General features: G+C 56.3%; 1 protein-coding gene across 6 annotated transcripts in view; it reads left to right on the top strand.

Moving 5' to 3' along the window:
* Positions 1-21,236, top strand: part of PPFIA4 (PTPRF interacting protein alpha 4) — a 49,502-nt gene that overhangs the window by 1,333 nt on the left and 26,933 nt on the right. For 5 of the 6 annotated variants that reach the window (XR_003523222.2, XR_003523220.2, XM_027612698.2 and 2 more), the window contains exons 2-13: positions 10,619-11,251; positions 14,499-14,600; positions 14,976-15,140; positions 15,441-15,515; positions 15,736-15,825; positions 16,405-16,596; positions 16,900-17,046; positions 17,288-17,422; positions 19,119-19,202; positions 19,464-19,595; positions 19,886-19,948; positions 20,618-20,709. Coding sequence is in view for 3 of the 6 variants with exons in the window: in XM_027612698.2 (XP_027468499.1) it covers positions 11,018-11,251; positions 14,499-14,600; positions 14,976-15,140; positions 15,441-15,515; positions 15,736-15,825; positions 16,405-16,596; positions 16,900-17,046; positions 17,288-17,422; positions 19,119-19,202; positions 19,464-19,595; positions 19,886-19,948; positions 20,618-20,709 (1,511 nt within the window). In the remaining 3 variants the exon portion in view is untranslated. Of the gene's footprint in view, positions 1-10,413; positions 10,478-10,618; positions 11,252-14,498; positions 14,601-14,975; positions 15,141-15,440; positions 15,516-15,735; positions 15,826-16,404; positions 16,597-16,899; positions 17,047-17,287; positions 17,423-19,118; positions 19,203-19,463; positions 19,596-19,885; positions 19,949-20,617; positions 20,710-21,236 lie in introns of those variants that run through there. The other variant, XR_003523221.2, reaches the window with a different exon arrangement.

Below are 21,236 nucleotides of genomic sequence, written 5' to 3'. Positions count from 1 at the left end.
CGTAAAAAAGCAGAGCCCTGTCCACGTGCTTTCAAACAGCTGTCTAAACTGGATCCCAACCCATCCACCCCCTACCACTGTTAACTGGCCAGGTAGCCCCAAGAGAAGCTGCCTTAGCAAAAGGAACAGTATGAATGATTTCCCTGGGCTATTTTCTAGGACTTTGTCCTGATGCCTGAGAAGGCTACCTGAGATAAATAGCATCTCAAAATAATGAGATGATGAATAGCACAATGATTATTGGGGGCCAAGAATGCCCTGGATACCCGGCACAGTGGGAGATTCCATCTCTGGAAGATAGGAGAGTGGGGGGGAAGGGGGTGTGAAGTGAAACCTTGTCCAGGGATAGCTGGGTGTGTGCCGATGAGCATGTCATGATGTCAGAACTGTGGAGTATATGAGGTCTGGCCTTTGGGTGGTAAGGAGGGATTGGAGGGGCAGGGCAGGGCAGGGCAGGCGACCAGACTCCTGGGTCTCTTTTCTGAGTTGATTGCTAGAATCTTAAGAGTTGGCGAGAGTCATCAGGGACTTCAGTGGGTCCTTTCAGAGCCTCTGAGGTTAGCAGGGTGAGAGCTGGGGGGAGGAGGAGTCAGGGTTGAAGGGTCAGGGAGCTGGAGGAGGGTCAGGAGCCTTTAGGATATGGAGGCACTAGCAGAGGCCTTTTTCTGTCAGGGACACTCTCCCCTGGGGCTCTGGGCCCTTGGATGGGTTGCTGTAGAAGCAAGGTGTGGCTTCTGATTGGCACGGAGTTGCATGTGGCATATGTGTCCTGGAGAGGAGCTGGTAAGGAGCAGGGAGGACCACAGGAGTGAAAGCTGCCTCAGAGTCTAGGTCCCAGGTATGGGATCAGGAGAAATGGAGGGGAGGTCAGGGGGAGGGGTGGTGTGTATTACAGCCACATGAAGTCACCATCTGTCCCCCCTCTGGCCTGCTAGCTCACTGACCTATAATTAGCTCTGGAGGGCATACGGTGCTGGCTCACAAGAGCGTGGTACTTTGGATGGCCAGTGGAGTAAAAAGTACTGGGATGGGCTGTGGTGAGAGGGGCAGCTTCTAGGGGACCCTCAGTCTTTGTTGTGCTGGGAGGGTCCTGTGGGAACTGAGAATGCCATGGGGGCAGGACCGGTGGGGGGGGGGGCGGGTGCGGGAGAATAGTGGGAGAAGGAGCTCTGAGCTAGCATGCTGTGAAACTCCAGGGCCGGGCGGAGCTTGAGGATTGCCCTCTCCTCCTTGGCAATGGCCCTCCAACCACACAGGAAACATGACTGCTGCCCAGCTCTTTGCTTCGCTCTCAGAGAGCCTTGGTTGGGTGCTGCAGACCACCCCCCCCCCCCCACCAAGTGTCTTCTATTCCCTTGAGTGAAGTCGGCTCTAACAGAATAGCTTCCTGCCTGTGGGGCTGAGAGGCCTTGGCTGGGGCTGCTTCATTCCGAGAGAGCTGGAGGAGAAACTGCCACCGGTTAATTCAATTGGTCAGACTCCAAGTAGTGCTCGGTGCTGACCCCCAGGCCGTGCCAGACACTGGATATTTGGTCACATGCCACTCCCTGTAGCTTTCGAACCATTGCGTGGGTATAGTAGTCCCCTTTTTCGCAGGGGATACATCCCAAGACCCTCAGTGGATGCCCGAAACCACGGATAGTTTGGAACCCCTATATATACTCTATTTTTTCCCTCAGGCTACACACCTATGATAATTTAATCTATAAGTTAGTCCCAGTAAGAGATTAGCAACAATAATGATAATTATTGGACTATAAATAGTCCAATTGGACTATAAATAGAGAAGAGGACTCTCCTCTCTCTAATAAAAAAGAACAATTATAACAATTTACCGTAATAAAAATTATGGGAATGTGGTTTCTCTAAATATCTTACTGTACTCCCTTTCTTCTTGTGATGATGCAAGATGATTAAATGGCTATGTGATGAGATGAAGTGAGGGGAATGACGTAGGCGCCGTGATGTAGTGTTAGGCTACTGTTGACCTTCTGATGTGGCAGAATCATATGCTTCCATCAGTGGTTGACCGCTGGGAACTGAGATCACAGAAAATGAGGCTATGGATGCGGGGGGGACCACTCTGTGTTCTTTCAAGTAGCCTGTAAACCGTTTGAGGGTTGATGGCATATCTTACCTACCTTTTGTATCCATAACAACTCTTAGCTCAGCATTGGATTCGTGGAAATCTACTCAGTAGGTTAATTGTTGGATTGGATCGAAGAGGTCTGTCTTCTGATTCCCTGAATTCAATGAAGCAGGGCCTCCTTGCAACTAGAGATATTTAACCTGGAGCTGAGAAGCGTCTGGGGACCCAGTACGGTGGTGTTACATCTCAGTGGGAGAATTAGATTCTATAGGAAGTAGGTAAAGTGAAAAGCCCTAAATCTCCCATAAAGCGTTGGTATATGGTTTTAGGTTTCTAATGCTGAACAATAATGTTAATGTACAGATATGGTATATATTATACACATTATGTATTAATTATATAATGTGTACAGTGATTTTTAAAAAGAGTACTTACATACAATATAATTTTGTAGTTAAGTGTCAGATGAAATAGCTGGTTTGCATTAGAGGCTTTTATTGCTTATTTTGCTCACCGAAGATAGTTGAATTCTCGTAGATAAAATATGCTGCCCGTGTGACTTCATGGCCACTGTCTTCAGATAGATAACTGTCACTTCAGAGGGGAGATAGGTTTCCATTCAGTTGAAGAAGAAGTTTCCTTAGGACAATGAGGGCTTCCTCATTTAGTAGTGATCTCCTGTTCCTGAAGGATAATCAAATAAAGACTGAGCTGGTGGGGAGGTGTGGAAGGTTGGCCTACGTGACCTCGGAGAAGGTCCTTCCAAGTAGGAATGTGCAGTTCTAGGTAAGGGATGAGATGGGGTAGGCAGTAGATGGTGGGGCTCTTTGGCAGCCGCTCCAGAAGAGGACTCTCCTTTGTGTGGCTTGGAGGATGCTAAAACTGGAGGGCTCGGGGAGGGGTCCGGACCAGGACCTTGGCCTGGGCTGTTTTATGAGGAGTGACGTGCTGGGAGATCCATGGGGTGGCTGCCACCATCTCGAATGCACAGGGAGCCCTGGGCTCGGGAGACCCTGCAGTGCAGCCCTGAGGGGTAGCAGTAAGGAGAAGGGTGAGCTGGGTGCAGTTTCTTGACCTCAGCTAGTACCAGGCCAACTGCGGAGTACCCAAAATGTTGGGGTCTTGTTCGGGGCAGAGCACCCAGAACAAATGGGGTTTTCATTCTTTCTTTATCATCTCCATCCCTCCTTCTTCTCCCTCTCGCGCATTCTCACACAGGTTCAAGCCCGCGCATGCACGTACACTCTTTCATGACCAGCTGTATCTGCTTTCATGATCACACACGCGCATAAGCCCCCATGGCGCCCACGTGCTCTTATGAGTACACATGATTTCATGACTCCCAGGTGCATGTGCTTTCATAACCACACATGTTCACTCTCACGACTGTACACGCACCACATATTGGCATGACCGTAGACATACGTCATGAGTCCTTGACATATGACCACACACAATCTGTCTCGCCATTATGTGTACCTACCCACCATTATACATACCCACTCACTGCCCATGCACACGCTCTCAGGACCCCGTTCTCATGACCATACTCTTACCCACATGCACTCTCACGGCCATCCATACACACCACACATTCTCATGACTCTACTCATATGCTGTTGCATGGATGCACATGTCCCCCCACACATTCTCTCTTTCTTTCATAACCACCCCCCACACCCTCTGTGACCATGTACACACACACTTTATGACGCAGTTCTGAGTACTCTGAGCTTTTCATGCCCTGGCAACTGACAGCACTTCCCTCTTGTGTTCCTGACACCCCTCCGGGAGGCTCTGGTTTCTGCTACGTGGCAGCTCCCTAATCTATGGGCTAATCTACTAATGCAGAGACTGCTGAGCTTTTTTTTTTTTTCAATGCCAGAAGAACCATATTTGGCCTGCAGTTTTGGACCCCTAGTTTTGAAAGATTTTTATTCTCCAAATATGCCACACTGATTATTTTGTTTCTTCTTTTGCAAACAATTTTTAAGGACATATATGAGTGTTAACCAATGGCTCTGATGAGCAGAAGTTGGCTAGGGTTACTGAACTTAATGAGGTAAGTTCAGCAAAAGCCATGTGCTGTGTTCAGGGGTGCAGACTTCATCTTGATTGATGCAAGTATATGATCTCTGGGAGACCTTTAGAATATGGGAAAGAGTCGGTGGCCCCCCAGTGTCACCTGTGCAGCCTTCTCAGGCTGATTGCCCTGCGGCACTGATGTGCTGACTCTCCGAGGGAACAGGTGTGTTTGTTTAACAAGGGCCTTCTGGAGACGGTACTTAAACTTACAATGCTTTTTAGAGTTGGAACCCTTTTATACAAAGGAAACCTTAATCAGATGTTCAGAAACATTGACAGATTTGGAAATTAAGAAAAGGGAGTTCAGAGTCCTTTGCTTTTGCCTTCCCTCTGTGCCATGGTATTGTCCCTGAGCAGCCCCCAAAGGTACTCTCTCAGTCTGTAAATCCTGTCTTCTTTTATTTCTTTAAAGATTTTATTTATTTATTTGACAGAGAGAGAGAGAGAGAGAGCATGCAGGGGAGGGTCAGAGGGAGGAGCAGGCTCTCCTCAGAGCAGGGCGCCAGTTGCTGGACTCGATCCCAGGACCCTGGGATCATGACCTGAGCCGAACGCAGACACTTAACCGAAGGTGGACGTGCTTAACCGACTGAGCCACCCAGGCACCCCTCCCATCTTCATTTAAAGAGGTAGTTGTGGGGCGCCTGGGTGGCTCAGTCGTTAAGCATCTGCCTTCGGCTCAGGTCATGATCCCAGGGTCCTGGGATCGAGCCCCGCATCAGGCTCCCTGCTCAGAAGGAAGCCTGCTTCTCCCTCTCCCACTCCGCTTGCTTGTGTTCCCTCTCTCGCTGTGTCTCTCTCTGTCAAATAAATAAATCTTAAAAATAAATAAATAAATAAAGAGGTAGTTGTGATGACTCTACTTTTGGGTATTTTAGAAGAGGAAGTACTAGAAGAAGAGACTCCCACTCCTCCTTTCCCCACTAGCCTTTGACGTTAGTCCCCCTGGGGTGGTGATAGTGAGGGTGACCATACAGCCAGGTGTGTCTCAGCTTACACCTGTGTCCTGGTGTGATTGTTCACAGTGCCTCCATTCATTCTCAAGAAGGGCCTGGTTTGGACAGTAAGTCGTATGCTCACCCAAGTGGGAGGCCATGTCTCGGGAAGAAGTGGCCCAAGCCTAACTTCTGGGGAGCAGCTGGGGAGATGGGCTTCACAGAAACAGGCCCAGGGGAGCCTGTTAGATAGAGACCTCGCTCCCTGTGCCTACTTGAATGTGAGCGGCATGAGGACATGGAGGGCCTGGGTGGCCGTCGGTGCCCACGGGTCCTTTGGTAGCATTTCATACTCCTCAGATCAGTTTCTGTCTTATCTCCTTGGACCCACATGATGACCTCGAAGATCACTAGAGCGTGTTATGTGTTAAGACCTTCATCTTCCAGTTTGGGAACCCAAAGCCCAGAGAGATAAAGTCTCACTGCTGGTCTTTTCGGGGGCCTAGAGAACTGGGTGCTTTTGAAGGGATTTGTGCAGCCATGAGAAAGTGTCAGGAGAGCTTTTCCAAGAGTTTTCCTCTGGCAATGGCTTCCTCTAGCTGTATGGATTTTTAGTTTTCTTACTGTGTTCAGAGTGGGCCCGGCCTTGAGGTGCCTTAGGAGTCTAAGGTGCTAAGAGTTGCCCCTGAATGCTGGGCCGTGATCCCAGCCCTCTCTGTATGTTAACTCCGGTGATCCTCAAATCAGCTGTCTGAGGTGGGCATTGCTATCATCCCCTCTGGGCTCATTTCACAGATGAGGAACTGAGGCTCAGAGAGATTAAGTATCTTTCCCGAGTCACATGAGTGGTCAGTGGAGGAGTCAGCATTCAGACCCATCAGTCTGCTCCAGAGTCTTCCTTGCAAAGCAGGAGTGGCCCCTGTCTTGCTCTCAAGAAGCTTTACTTTTCAGAGGGCAAGATAAATGAACCTATTCCCAGGCCTTGAGCCAGTTTTTACCATTTTGGAGTTCCTCTTCTTTGAACTTGGGCAGGGATGGCCTGCCCAGGGACGACCCTGTCACGTGTGCCTGTTCAGTTCCATGTGTGTTGTGACCCTGCGTTGGAGTGTCCAAAGATAAGTAGGACATGGTTCTCACGCCCGAGTCTTCAGATGAGATGTTGTGGCACAGAGAGAGGTCGGAATGAAGGGCCGTGCTGGGTCCATGGAAGGGTCGATCTTACCTAGGGAGGAATCAGAAAAGGCTCCATGGATGAAGTAGTGTTTGAGGTGGCCTTAGAAGGGTGATCAGAAGTTCCTTAGGCTGACATGGAAGGGGAGACTGAGGCAGGCTGGGTGAGATGCTAGGAGGTTGTGAGCCATAGTCAGTCCAGGGAGCATGACAGTGAGCAGGGTAGGGAGTAACAGAGGAGGAGGTTCACTGGGCTCTCAGAGGAGAGGAAGAGTGAGGGCAAGGCTTTTTGGGGTGGTGGGCTGAACAGGGAGAGGGACGGGGGAGGAGAAGCTTCTGGGTTAGAGGGAAGGAGAGGTGGCTGCTAAACGTCATTGCCCTGGGACCATAGTATCTGAAAACCGCGCAGGGTGAGGGGAGGCCAGGGCTGTTTCTGAAGTTCCTGCAGGAATGTGGTGTGGTGTGTGGGGCTCAGGGGACTGCTCACAACTCAGTTTGGAGCCCCTACGGGGGACGGGGTTGGGGGAGAGATTCGGGAGGATGGCGGCTGAGACCTTGGGCATGGGTCGCTTCCAGTGGGGAAGTGGCCGCTCGGGAGCATGGTGGCAGCTGTGCAGAGGCCTTCCTTCCCCAGGCGGACGGGTGGAGGAGGGCCGAGACGAGCGGTCCCTACGCTGCCATGGCCTTGGACGAGGGCAAGGAATTGTGACGGAGTCATGGCCGCTCTTCCCCTTTCTCAACCTCCATCCCCTCCTTGGAGTCAGACAGACTGGGATGGAGTCCTTGTTCTCCCTCTTCACAGCTCTGTAGACTTGTGCACATGACTCTGAGACCCAGTCCTCACATCTGCGGAGTGGGAAGAATTGAGTCTTCCTTGTGGGCAATTGTGAGGATTAAAGTAAGTGAACGTATGACGACCGATAGCACAGTGCCTGGCATGCGGTAAATAGTAAGTCAGAGGGGCACTCATAATTGGTATTATTTTCCTGGAGGAGAACACCTCCCTTCCTCCGGTCAAGTGGGGGCACGGCCCCCCTCTCTTACCTCATCGCCGACACCCCCTCTTTGCCTAGCTCATGGCCCACTCACACGAGCACAGCGCCAGCCAGCTTTGCCCTGGCCCTTTGGCCTCCACGAGCTTCCTCACCAAGGTGGGGCCGGCCTGCCATCTGGTAGGGCAGTGGGGAGCCAGCCCGCGCGCGCGCTTGTGGCTGGCCAGAGCATCAGACCCAAGTGCACAGCCCTCCTGTTTGCGGCGAAGAGATGGGGGTGAATTTTGAGAAACCAGAGAGGCCTCCGATTTGCCAGACACCTGGTGCGGGTCTGACACCCACCCCCAACATGCGCACGCACGTGCTCACTCACCCCCACGCCTGCTCTCTCTGGAGCCCCCTCCCTCTGTTTCACAGCCTGCCCACACTCCTCACTGGCAAAGCCCCTCAAATGCTCACTTTGGGGGCTGGTAGCTGTCGCCTCGGAATCAGGACCTGGGAGTGTTACTTAGAAATGGTGCAGGAGTCGAGGAGACTTCTGTTAGGCTGAGATGATAATTGCGCTATTTAAAGCTGGCCCCGGAGCCAGGAGCCAGGTGTCCCTGCGTGGCTGCCCTAGAGCTCCCTTCTGCTCTCCATGCTGCACCAGCAGGGCCAGGGCGGGAGGGCCCGGCCAGCCATCTCGGGGCATCTGCCTGGCAGCACCCTCTGGGCTCGTCCTCAGCCTGCTCTCACGATGCCATTTCACTAGGGGAAGCGGAGTAGCTCCCTGGCACCTGGCTGGGAGGGAGGCTGGGAAAGGGCCGGTGGCAGCCAGCTTCTCTGTTGCCAGAATGACCAGGAGGATTTGGGGAGGCCAAGTTGGACCCAATAGCTAGCACATTACCGCGGGCGGCCTGAGGTCTGTTCTCCCTTCCTGAGAACTTCCCAACCCCTTCCCTGTAAGGAGCTAGCACCACCCCTCCCACAGGCCTGCCTTTGCCCACCACTCATGGTCATTCACACGCCCCTGTGATCCTGCACTGCTTTCTGCTTTCCCAGCCTCTGTTTATCTGTGATCTCCTCCCTCGAGGGTGGGCAGAACAAGGGTCGTGGGTTCCATCTGACAGCAGAGCTCCCAGCAGATGGTGACAAGCCCAAGGTCATCCAGCTGATCTCTAGTAGAACTGCAGCCTAGGTGCTCAGAGTCCCAGCTCTGGGCTCTCTCCTCTCTACTACACTGTGGGATGCCTGGGGATCTGTTGGGCTGAGGCTGCTCCCAGGCCCCTGAGCTCCTGAGCATGCTATCCTCTTCTCCAAAGGACAGATTCTGCCACAAGGGGCCCCTTCTCCAGCCTGGCCTTCACTCCTGCTCTTTCATTTTTTCCTGGGGTGGGGTGGAGGAGTGGGAGGAATGAGAGCCGGGCTGCTGAGGAGCTTGGAGAGGTCTGGGGGGGGGGGGCATCGTGGCGTTCAGCCTCACAGATCCGAGCTTTCAGGGTGAAGGGTCCTGGACACAGTGGGTGGGAGAACCGGAGGAATTGCTGATATCAGCACCAGTGAGTTACCAGTCCTGGCAAGACTGGGCTGGCAGCCCCTCCTGTCCACTCCCTGCTGCTCTGTGGGGCAGGGATGTTGAGGCAGGGAGGGTGCAGACCGGGGTGCTACTTTTCACCTCTGTCTTTTGCTGGGACCCTGCCCTCCGCAGTGGCTGTCCAGCTTGGGGAAAGGATCCTCTGGGTTAGTGTCTGTGTCTCGTCTGTCTGGGAGCATATGTGTGGCCGCACACGTATGTCCCAGGTCCCCAGCGTTCTGTGTCTGCCTGTATGCGTGTGTGGCCATACCCCCGTGCCAGCCTGAACTCCTGAGCCCTCTAGGGAGGGCTGTGGGGGTGAGCTCAGGAGTTCTCAAGCTGGTGCTCTAGCTTGTGTCCGATCCAGGCCCACATTCCTCCCCAGCCTCCCTCCTGCTGCTCCTATTTCTGCCTGGATCCTCAGTGCTTGGGAGTCGGGGGTGGGGGCGGCTGGGGGGGGATGACAGTCAGGTTCAGGTGGAGGAGGCTTGGCCCTTCTCTGGTTTCCCTGCTGGGCTCAGCCCTGCCACAGGCTGGGGCTGCCCAAGGTCTGACTCCTCACGTTGGGTCCCAATACCTCCTGTCCCCTCCCTGACCGTCCCAGCCTGCCTGTTGCCCGGTCGGCCACCTGCGGGGTGTCCCTGTGTCTCCCAAATGGGGAGAGGAGGGAAGGGAGGAAAGCACCATTTATGGAGCATCTCCTGTGTGCCCATGGCTGTGCTGGCGGCCTCATGTCCTGTTCCTCATGCGGCAGGAGCTCTGAAGACAACTTCCTCCGAAAACTGATCAAACGGTGGCCTTCCAGCAGTGGGCAGGGGGGTTGGAGGCCGATGGCGGGCAGAGAAATCCCCAGCTGCAGCCGCCTTCCCGAGCACACCTTCCTTTGCTCTGACCACTGGGCTCAAGGCGTCACATGAGCCAGGCTGTGCACACGCTAACCGCCCTAGCTGGTGATGGCTGGCAGTGCCAGCAATGGACAGTTACACAGAAGATGCCCAGCCACGAGCAAGGGCCCGTGCACATCAGGGGAGTGACACCCCGTACCCCCACATGACCCTGGGGTCCTTTGCATCGTTCAGCTCCTGCTCCAACACAGAGGTGGTGGGCCACGAATTCAGCATGGAAGCCTGCTCTTAACCCGGTTTCAGGAGTGGGGATGATTTGAGCCAGCCTCTTTTCCAAATGATGGGCATGGAGCAGGTCAGGGCTGTCTGCCACCCCAGTGTCCAGCCCATGCCTTTCCAAGGAACCAGACTGTGTCAGTGGTCAGGGTAGGAGCCACCCTGCTCCTGTTTCCTATGACCCTACTAGCCCACCCGGTGTGGACTCCCACCCACGAAGAGCCCTTTAACCCTTTCTGTGCTTACCTGGGCCTAAGTGCGGGGGAGAAGGCCATGGTGGGGGCAGAGACCCTATTCCCCGGCCCCCCACTTTCCCACCCCTGGGTCTCAGGAGGACTCTGGGCAGCCTGCTGCCTGCTCCCTTGCCACTGACTGAATCATTTCTATATTTGGCCAGTGAGGCACGTGGGTGGGGAACCACTCCACTGCGGCTGCACTTCTGACAGCTGGGGGTGGGGAGAGCGGGAGGCGGAGGCTACGGCAGGCAGCAAGCTTGTGCATTCCTTGGGAGAAGTAAGGAAGGCTCCATCTGAGTGAGTAAGCCTGGAGCAGGGCCATGTGCCACCACCTCCCTCTCCTCCCCCACCCGATGGTCCAGGTCCTGTCTCCTGCCCCCACCCCCGCCCCTGGATGCCCTTCTCAGCTGGTCCTCATGGCAGGCTCTTCTTCCACAGACCGCTGCCCTCCAGCAACGATGGGTGTCGCTAGACCCAGCTGGGACTCGGCCAGGCCCCAGCACTCAGCCTAAGCAAAGGGCCCTCTTCCAGCCTCGCTCTCTCTGCCTGTCATGGCCACACTCGGCTGCTGCCCGCTTGTCTGGGGACATAGGGCACCCAGCCCCAGCCCTGAGAGCTTAAGCCAGGCGCTCTGGCTCCATTCCACAGGGGCGCCCCGGGCACCAGGCCCCTTTCAGAGCAAGGGCAACTGATGCCATGGGAGAAGCCCCCGCCCACCTGTCCACTCGCCTGGCGCTGCCCGCTCTGAGACCCATGCACTGGGTCCCCCTGGAGGCGCCAATCCTGTGAACTCCTCCCCTGTCCCCCGACGCTGAGAAGGCCCTGCCCACCCCCACCATGTGTGAGGTGATGCCCACAATCAATGAGGGGGACCCCCTGGGGCCCCCCCACGGCGCCGACGCTGACGCCAACTTCGAGCAGCTGATGGTGAACATGCTGGATGAGCGGGAGAAGTTGCTGGAGTCCCTTCGGGAGAGTCAGGAGACCTTGGTGGCCACGCAAAGCCGGCTCCAGGACGCCCTGCATGAGCGGGACCAGCTCCAGCGCCACCTTAACTCCGCCCTCCCCCAGGTAAGGCCACATTGTCTGCACCTCCCTCAGCCCCTGCACTTTCCCCTACCCCGGCCCAGCCCAGATAAGCTGGGCCCTCAGCTTATCTGCATCTATTTGCATATCAACAAACGGGATTCACAGAGCATTTAACTTTCCTTTATCTCCCTACATAAATCCTTTCCCTGTCACTCCCAAGCTCCTCAGCCTGGAATTGGCTTCACCTGGAGAAAGGGATGGAATTTGGTGCTGGAAGAAAACCCAGCCATAGCTGCCCACTGCAGTGAACCCATGCGGCCAGCAGGTGGCACCCTAGACTGGAAAGACACCTCTGCCTTTCCGGCACCTCATCAGTGCCCTATTCTTGGAGGTGGTGGGTGGGGAATCAGAGGGTGGAAATGGAGAAGCCTTAGGAGATCATCTAGTCCACCAATTATTGCACAGATAGAAAAAACAAGAGGCATTGCATGGAAAATGCTAGGCAGAGCTGAATCTAGAAGTCAGGTATCTTGACACCTGTCTTACCCTCCTTAACAACACTACTGCTAGCAATGATAGTCACCGTTTCTGTGTGTTTTCTATGTATTAAGCACTTTGTGCGCAGTTTACCTTGCTAAATGCTCACAGCAATGAAGTTGGTACCACCATCATCTCGATTTTACAAATGATGGAAAGTGATGCTTGAGATTAGCCAGTTGCCCCGTGTGTGTGTGTGTGGGGGGGGGGGGGGGAAGGGGTTGCTGCCGGGACCGGGGAGGCAGCCGTGAGGAGCCACACACATGCCTTTTCCCCACATGTGGGGAGAAGAATTAGGGTGAACCCAGGTGGGCTGCAGAAAGCTCCTGCCCAAGGCTCAGAAGTTGTGGGGGCAGAGTCTTGTGATGCTTCATCAACAGGGATATGGAGCCCTGCTGGTGAATGGGGTTCACGAGGCCCCGAACCGTAGATTGAAGGAGCCAGGCCCTGCCCTTGGGGCTCACAGACTAGAAAGGAGATAGATAAAAAGCCAAGTGATTGGAAGACCAGGCAGGGGAAGAGAAGAGTGGCCTCAAAGGCTGTTAAAACAGCATGGATGGTAGAAGTCACTTGTGCTAAGTGCTTTCAATACATTGGCTCATTTAGTCATTATAGCAACACGGGAGGGAGGCCTCTACTTCTATCTTACAGATAAAGGCGGGGCTTCAAAGAGGCTAGGTAACTTGTCCAAGGTCCCACAGCTAACGGGACAGGGCTGGGATTTGATTCCAGCCCCACACTGGGAGCTGCAGGAAGGCAGGGATTATGTCTTTCTTGTCACTGTGTCCCCAGGGAAGAGCACAGGACGTGGTACACGGTCAGTGCTCACAGTATTTGTGGTTGAATGATGGGCTCCTAAGCTGGTGCTCTTGAGCTCTGTTCCAGACAGTACTTAGAGGAGGGACACAGCCTTCCACGGGGGAGTCTGGAAGGGTCCCAAGGAGGTGTATCCTTTCAGATGGGCTTTGAAAGATAGACGTGATTTCATCAGGTGGTGACAGAGGGTTGGGCTTTCCAGGGGGAGGTAGCCCACTGAGCAAAGGTGTGGAATCAGGACGGCTTGCTGGTGACTGGACATAGCAGGTGACCCAGGTTGACCAGGTCTTAGGGTGTATGAAAATGAACCATGAGAGAGAAACTTGAAAACCAGGATAAGAAGCTTCTATTCAACATTGTGGACAACGCATGCTTTGGGAGATTGTCCTGGCAGCAGTGTGTCAGATGGGCTAGAGTTGGGGAGGAGGCTGATGTCCTGGGGTGGGGAGCCCAGGGCGGGGCCGGGGGGAAGAGAGCACAGGTCCTTTGGTGGGGGCGTCATGGTGTGGGGCTAGGGGCGTGCCGAGTCCTGTCTCTGGGTATAAGTATGTGTGTATGTGTGTGTGAGAGTGAGTGAGTGTGTGTGTGAGAGAGAGTGTGAGTGTGAGCGAGCGTACGTGGTGCGTGTGTGAGTGGGTGTGCGTGGGAATGAGTGTGTGTACGTGTGAGAGTGAATGTGTGTGTTTGTGGTGCGTGTGTGTGTGTGTGTGTGTAACCTGAGGAGTGGAGCAGCACTGGGGCTAGGCCTGGCTTTCTGGGTGTGAGATGTTTGGCCGCCTTTGGCCATGGCCTTGACAAAAAGGCAATAATCAAGGAACGGGGTTAGAGGTATGAGGCTTCTCAGGCTCTGGCATCCCTGGGTCCCTTGGCCCTTTCCCACAGCCTTTCTTGTCCCCTGTTGCCCGATCTGGAGCGATAAGAGGGGGTTGCTTCGGAATTCTTCCTTCAATCATGAGTCCGTGGTGGATGAAGGAGGCTTCAGTTAGTAGAGAACTGCAGCCACCGTTCAGTCACTCCCAGGCTCTGGGCATCCACAGAGTTTGGGTCATGTCTCTGAAACCTTTTCCAGAATGAGGTGATGTCTGCTTGAATAAACAGGATATGACGGACCTGGAACTGTGGGCCGGCCTCTCACCCTTGGGCCCTGGCCCTGACTGAGATGGGTGGGCTGGAACCGTGTCTCCGCGTGTCTGGGTCTGACAGTGTGGGAGCAGGGCTCCTCGAGGGGACACTTTGAGCATGGGTACTTGGGAAGGCCAGAGCGAGCGCCCTGGCATCAGGCACCAGGATGCAGCCCTGGACTAAGGAAGCGCGATCCCTGGGATGTTGTCTAGAGCCACATGGCTGACCGGGCAGGTCTGCGGCTCCCTTGCTTTCACCCACATGGGTCCTTATTTCTGTCCCCTTATTTCACCAGCCACCTGTAGCTTGCAAAGCCCCGGGGAGGGTGTGGGAGGGAGCTCCCTGGGGCACTCGCTTCAAAGCCCCCTCTCTTCCTTGTCTAATATCCGCCAGTCTCTGTTGGGGCCTCACTGTGCCAAACCAGAGGTGAGACTCCCCTCCATCTGTTTCTAAAGGATAATGTCATTAAACAGAAATACAAACTAGGGGAAAAGATAGAATTGGGTTATATTGTTGGCTTGAGGAGGAAGGGGCTGCAGAGCAGATTCGGTGACTCTCTCGCTCTTGTTTCCACCTCTGTACCCCCCTTGTACCATAACACATACTTGGAGTGCATGGAGGACCCAGAGACGGGGACCCCTCTGGGGGCACACATGCTAGCTGCAGCTTATAGCCCTGCAATGTGGATGGGTGGGGGCTGTTCTGGCAGCAGGTGCCAGAAGTAAGGGTGAGGAGATCCCACCACTGGTGTGGGCATGCAGGACACTGGTCGGGGGCAAATCCCCGAGCACTCAGGGGCCTTGGGGGTTTTCAGGAATTTGCCACCTTAACCCGGGAGCTGAGCATGTGTCGGGAACAGCTTCTAGAAAGGGAGGAAGAGATATCAGAGCTGAAAGCAGAGCGGAATAACACAAGGGTAAGTGGGGTGACCTGGTGTGTGTGTGTTGGGGGGCGAACCCCCTGACCAAGGGTGTGGCCAGGGCCGGGCCCATCCCCGGCCCCGGGCTGACCTCTTCCTGTCTTATGTTCTGGGGTCGGTGCTGGGTTTTTCCACCCGTAGATGGGGGTGGCCCTGGGAAGGGTGGGGTCCTAGGACGGAGGCCAGGGCTGCTGGCTTGGGGAAGATATTCAGTTGGGGCAGCGGCTGTTTACTGGCATGAAGCATTTCAACATTTTAACAACGGTGCACACGGCCCCACTCATGGCTCCTCGGCGGTCACGTGACCCTGCTTCTAGCCCCTGGGGCACATGCTCACAGCCCTCCCTCTTGCCCTGCCCTGCGCCCTGCCAGTTGCTTCTGGAACATCTGGAGTGCCTGGTGTCCCGCCATGAGCGGTCGCTGCGGATGACTGTGGTGAAGCGCCAGGCCCAGTCGCCTTCAGGGGTCTCCAGTGAGGTGGAGGTGCTGAAGGCCCTCAAGTCGCTGTTCGAACACCACAAGGCCCTGGATGAGAAGGTAGCCGGCGGGGCCCACCGCCTGGCCCACCCCACCATCCAGCCTTGCCTCCGTGTGTCCCTCCTTGGCGATTTCTGCATCCCGTGTTGAGGGAAAACTGCCCTCTAGCTTCGCAACTGGCCCCTCCTCCCACCAACCTAATTTCCAGGTCCTCCTGTCAGGTTCCCGCTCAGAGATGTGCCTCTTGGCAGGCCCCTCTCTTCGCCTTATGCCCCAGTGCTGGTAGATCAAGCCAGGCTCCTGCAGCCTGAGGCCCGTGGGGTCCCTGTGTCTTCGTCCATCCCCCCTTCCCTCTGGCAGGTGCGGGAGCGGCTCCGGGCGGCCCTGGAGCGAGTCACCACCTTGGAAGAGCAGCTCGCCGGGGCCCACCAGCAGGTAAGCTGCCTGCCCTCCCTCCACCTGCAGACTGCAGCTCCCGGTAGCCAAGGCGGGTTCACTGCTTTGCCCCCCCTCTGTTGTGCATTGGATTTCTTCCCCAGTCATGGCTGGAGACCGCTAGCCAACTCGAGGCTGGGAGGAGGCAGGGGACTCAGAAGGGTCTGGAATATACAGGAACTTCTCTTTGACTCACTGCCCTGGGTGCTGTGCCCTACAGGTGTCTGCCCTGCAGCAGGGGGCCGGGGTTCTGGAGGGAGTGGCAGAAGAGGAGGGGACTGTGGAGCTGGGAACAAAGCGCCTGTGGAAGGTGGGTCATGGGGACTTGCATGGCAGGGGCAGGGTGGCCCCCAGACGGGACGCGAGGGCCCCACCCTGAATTTGTTCAGGAGAGCAAATGCTTGAATGAAATTTGGGGCTTTCTCCCATATTCCAATGTCTCTTTCCTTCTTTCCCCCACCCCATCTGCAAAGAAATCGGTAGATATTTTGTGTGTCTACCCAACATGCTGCTAGGCACATAATATGTTGTCCACTTGAAGGGTTAGGCGCCATCTACCTTGTGTGTCAGTGTCAGGCCAGATCCCTTTTCTCTCCCGGAGCCTTTGTTCCCTTAGTCAAGCTCCTTCTTGGGTTACAAGATTCTGAGACAGCAGGTAAACAAGAAACTACTGTTTTTCAAAAGAAACGCAGGAGAGCAAGGGTGTTTTGTTTGGTCCCTGTCTGGAGCGAGCTCCTGGGGCCCAGAGGAAGGACGGTGGAGCTGGAGGTGTGTGCGGACTTTGGAGGCAGGGCTGTGATCTGCTCTGGGTGTGCCGTCCCTGGGGTGGGCCAGGGGCGCGGGCTGCCCTGGGCCCCGATGACCGACTGATGGCTCACTGTCCCTGGAGGATGACACGGGCCGGGTAGAGGAGCTGCAGGAGCTCCTGGAGAAGCAGAACTTTGAGTTGAGCCAGGCTCGGGAGCGACTGGTCACCCTGACGGCAACAGTGGCCGAGCTTGAGGAGGACCTGGGCACAGCCCGCCGGGACCTCATCAAGTCGGAGGAACTGGGCAGCAAGCATCAGCGGGACCTCCGGGAGGTGAGCTAGGGCCCCGGCCTGCCCCCATCTGGTTGTGTGCGGGCACTCAGCACTCCGGAGGGCAGCTGCCAGGATGCCCTAGGTGTGGAGGGAGGGCCAGGCCGGGGCTGGGGAGCTTAAGACTGAACACTGGGTGGGGTCCACTGTGTGGAGGAGCGGCGGGAGGGCTGGGTCAAGGTCAGAAACTGGCAGGGAGGCATGGGGAGGATACAGGCAGCCAGACGTTGGTGGGGAGATGCAGACAGGATGGGGGCAGGGAGAAGCTGATGCGCTTCCCTCCCGTCCCCTCCTCTCCCGCCCTAGGCTCTGGCTCAGAAGGAAGACATGGAGGAGAGAATCACAACACTAGAGAAGCGCTACCTGGCTGCGCAGCGCGAGGCCACGTCCATCCATGACCTCAATGACAAACTGGAGAATGAGCTGGCCAATAAGGAGTCCCTGCACCGCCAGGTAACTCCTCCCGCTGGTGTGGGGGCAGGCACTGTACTTGACCCTGGCAGTCCTGAGGATCGTGCTGGAACCTTCCCCTCGTGGCCCAGGAGCCCCGGCATCATGGGCAGCCTAGAACCAGGTTGTCCTTGGCTTTTCTGGCCTGTCACCTGCTCTCTCCTGAGGCGGGGCCATGAGGTGGGGGAGGCTTCGGGGCTCCCTCTTGACTCTTGGTGCCCCCGCCCCCCCTCCACGGTGCCAGTGTGAGGAGAAGGCCCGGAACCTGCAGGAGCTGCTGGAGGTGGCAGAGCAGAAGCTGCAGCAGACGATGCGCAAGGCCGAGACGCTGCCAGAGGTGGAGGCTGAGCTGGCTCAGAGGATTGCAGCCCTCACCAAGGCAAGCGGGTCCAGAGCCCCGGGATCTGCCTCTGTCTCCGCTTCCCGAGCTCTTACAGAGCCAGGCAGTGCGTGGAGAGAGCGGGAGGCAGGCAGGGCTGGGAGCCAGGAAACTGCCTCTCACTGCACGACTCCGGGAAGCACCCTGTCTGTGTCTGTCTGTTGGAAAAGTAATCCCTGCCCTCGTCACCCCTCAGCGAAGTGACGGTCCCCTGAGGAGGGCTGCAGAAGTCCACGGAGAAGTAGATAAGACTGTGCCGAAGCAAAATGTTTTGATGATCATTTACACTATTGTATTAATAGTAGCTTTTGTTGGGGGCTGGAGTGGAAAAATTAGGACTTTCATCTCTGGAAAGATGAAATCCAGGAGGAGATAGGATCAGAGTGGGTGGGGGGGCGGCAGTGGGAGCGCAGGCTGAGCATGCCTTTCTTCATCAAACTGAAGCGTTCTGGATCTAGGGACCAAGTCTGGCTGCTTGAAGACTGCAGCTTTAGGATTAGTAAAAGGGAATAGATTTGTACCTGATGGATAGTTAACTTTATGGAGGAATAATTTCTAAGAGGTAGGCAGGCTGAGATCATCGTTGAAGCTGGAAGAACTGGGTAAATGCACGCACCTAGACATGCGGTGGGCTAATCAAGAGAATTTCAGAGTGTTTGCAGCGGGTTGGATGCTTTCAGGGGGACCTCATGTGGGGTCACCAGAGCTACCCTCCCCCAACCCGTGGAGAGAAGGAAATCAGCAGTGGGTAAGCAGCAGGCCCCAGAGCCTCTGGAGGATAGAGGCTGGCTGCTTTGAGCATGTCATCATCTCTATGATAGTGTTAGACTTGGCGGTGTCAAAGGTCTTGCTCGCTCCTTGGGATGCAGTGCTGGGTTTAAGTGCAGTAGAGGATGCCACGTGTGGGATGCTGAGCTGTCAGCTTTCTTATCTGCCCAAACTGACAGGAGGGGATGGGCTGAAGTGATTCAGATGTTCAAATGAGTCATAGTAGGGGGCTTAAAGGAGGGATTTCCTGACTGTAGGATGTGTGCTGGTCTGGAATATCTTGTCAGCGGAGACATGGGGTCTCCATCTCTGGAGACACATGAGTGGAAGGGAGTCCACTCTGCCTGGGTGGGTAATAACCATGGCTAGCACTTGCTGAGTGTTTATTGCATCCTAAGTGTTTGCCATGGATTATCTCATGTCGTCCTCACAATGGTCCAGTGGGCACAGGGGCTGTTACTATCCATATTTTACAGTTGAGGCAACTCAGGCACATAGAGATCCAATAACCTGCCCGATGTCACACACTGGGGAAGAGAGGGGGTCGGGATTTGAACCCAGGCAGTCTGGCTTGCATTCATATTAAGTGCAGGTCCATCTACCTGGAAGCATAGAGGAGATTTATGGTAGCTCATGCTTTCAAGTGGAGATTTTTTCTGGACGTGGGGAGTCCATTGGGCTGCCAGCTCCAGGATGTTTTAAGGCAGGCCCTGAGTAGGAAGAACACTTGGCAGGGAGGAGAGAGTGCTTGGGAAGAAGGGCAGTGGTGGTGGTAGTTCTGGTCCAGGGTGAGAGGCTGAGGGCTGGGCTTCGTTTGTACCGAGGCCCTGATCCCCGAAGAGCCCCCTGGCACAGGGTGTGTGGGATGCGGGGCCTGAGCAGGAGGGCAGGGGATCTACAGGCCACACTGACCCGTGTCCACCTCCAGGCTGAAGAAAGGCACGGCAGTATTGAGGAGCACCTGCGGCAGCTGGAGGGGCAGCTGGAGGAGAAGAACCAGGAGCTGGCGAGGGTGAGAGCACCGCGCTGGGCTCTCAGGCCCTCTCCTTGTCCCCAGAGCAGCCTCCCAGGATGGCGTGTGGACAGGCCTGAGAAGAGTGGGAGCTGGGAGGGGCCTGGCCAGGGACAGAGCCATAGAGGGGCCGCAGGAGGTGGTCGGGGGAGCTGGAGAGCGGGCTCCGGGAGGACGAGTAGGGGACGGGTGAGTGGGGTGGAACCAGGCGGGAATGGGCGGCCCTGGGGTGACCTGGGACCAGGTGTGCTGGCTCTGCAGGTGCGCCAGCGGGAGAAGATGAACGAGGACCACAACAAGCGGCTGTCAGACACCGTGGACCGGCTGCTCAGCGAGTCCAACGAGCGCCTGCAGCTGCACCTCAAGGAGCGAATGGCCGCCCTGGAGGAGAAGGTGCGGTGGGTCGCGGGCCTGGGTGGGCGGGGCTGCCAGGGTGGGGCGGGGCGAGGGTGTGGGTGGAGCCGAGGGGAGGAGTTGGGATGCGAGAGGTTCGTCAGGGGCGGGGTGTGTCTGGGACGCAGACCTGGGTGGACGGACCTGGGGAGGCTGGAGAAAGGAGGAGCAGGAGGGGTGAGGAGGGGCGGGCTGGCCTGGAGAGTGGGGGCAGGGAGGGGAAGGCGCCGGCCGGCGCAGGAGTAGAGGAACCGGGGCGGGGTCCCTAGCTCCCAGCTGTTCTCCCCCAGAACACGTTGATCCAGGAGCTGGAGAGCTCCCAGCGGCAGATCGAGGAGCAGCACCATCACAAGGTACCAGCTGCTGGCCAGCCCGCCAGCCTGGCAGGGCCGGGCTTGCGGTGAGGAAGGAACATGACTGTGTTTCATGCAGCTGCTCTGACACCCAGCACCACGCTAGTCTGTGTACAGACGTGATTTCGCTGATCCTCGCTAGCGTCCAGCACGGTGGATGCATCGCCACCCACATGTAAAGAAGAGACGGAGGCCATAAGCACAGGGCATAGGGTGGGCCCCAGAGGCAGGGCCCAGGGTACGATTTGGTGGGGCCTCAGGCCAGGTGAGGCAGGAGACCTCCGGTGATTCTGAGAGGACTTGTCACTGGCCCTGCCTCAGCCCCGTCTGTGAGGTCTGGGTGGGCACCCTGCTCCCCTCAGCTGCCCAGCCGGTGTCGCCATGCGTCTGTGTGGTGGTGAGGGCTCCGCAGGCCTATTCCAGTAGCATCCTTACCAAGACAGACGCTCTCCTGGCCCTGCCCTCCGCCTGCCCGCTGCCCGCCCTTCTGCTCACTTTCCAGTTGCACCTCTTCTCTTGGTGTTGTCTGTAGGCCTGGCCGGGGGCCCCTGGCTTTGGACTTTGCAGGACACTCTTCTGCTTCTCCCCAACTCTGCTGTCCTCTTTGTGCCTCTCTCCCCTTTCTGCCCCTCCCTGGCCCCACCCTCACCCCGGGTCTGCCTGGCACAGGGCCGCCTGTCTGAAGAGATTGAGAAGCTGCGCCAAGAGGTGGACCAGCTGAAGGGTCGAGGGGGGCCGTTTGTGGATGGCGTCCACTCCAGGTACTGGAGCGCGGGAGGCTGGGCGTGCTGGGATGGGGTCCTGGATGGACCCTGAGGAAGGAGACTTCCTCCCACCAAAAGACCGCCCAGGACCTCAGGGTCCTCCTCCTATCCAGGGTGGGACCCTGAGGCTCCCAGAACGTGGCCAAAGTCACCTAGCTCACTTGGGCAGCGTAGAGGGAGCACCTGTCCTCTGAGGGATGCTGAGAGGCAAGTAAAGAGAGGATGCTCCTTCCCCAGAGCCATGGGACACGGGCCGCACTTCCTGATTCCTTGACAGAGGACATGCCATTGAGAGGGGTCTGCTGAGTTACATGCTCACCTATGTCCCACAGGACTTGCTCATGGAGAGTGTCTGGTTCATTCTAGTTCCTCGGAGACACCATCTTTAGGGCTCTGGAGGATTGTTGCTTGAGAGTTAAGGACCACACAGGTTCAGGCAGCAGGCAGTGGGCAGAAAGGCAGCACGAGAGACTGACATGAGGCATCCAGAACTTCCTCACAGTTGGAAGTTGAGAGGCCACGTC

This window comes from Zalophus californianus, chromosome 10 (genome assembly GCF_009762305.2).
Source record: "Zalophus californianus isolate mZalCal1 chromosome 10, mZalCal1.pri.v2, whole genome shotgun sequence".
In the NCBI taxonomy this organism is placed as follows: domain Eukaryota; kingdom Metazoa; phylum Chordata; class Mammalia; order Carnivora; family Otariidae; genus Zalophus; species Zalophus californianus.
Note: the sequence above shows the minus strand (reverse complement) of the source record. Positions and strands in the feature narration are given on the sequence as shown.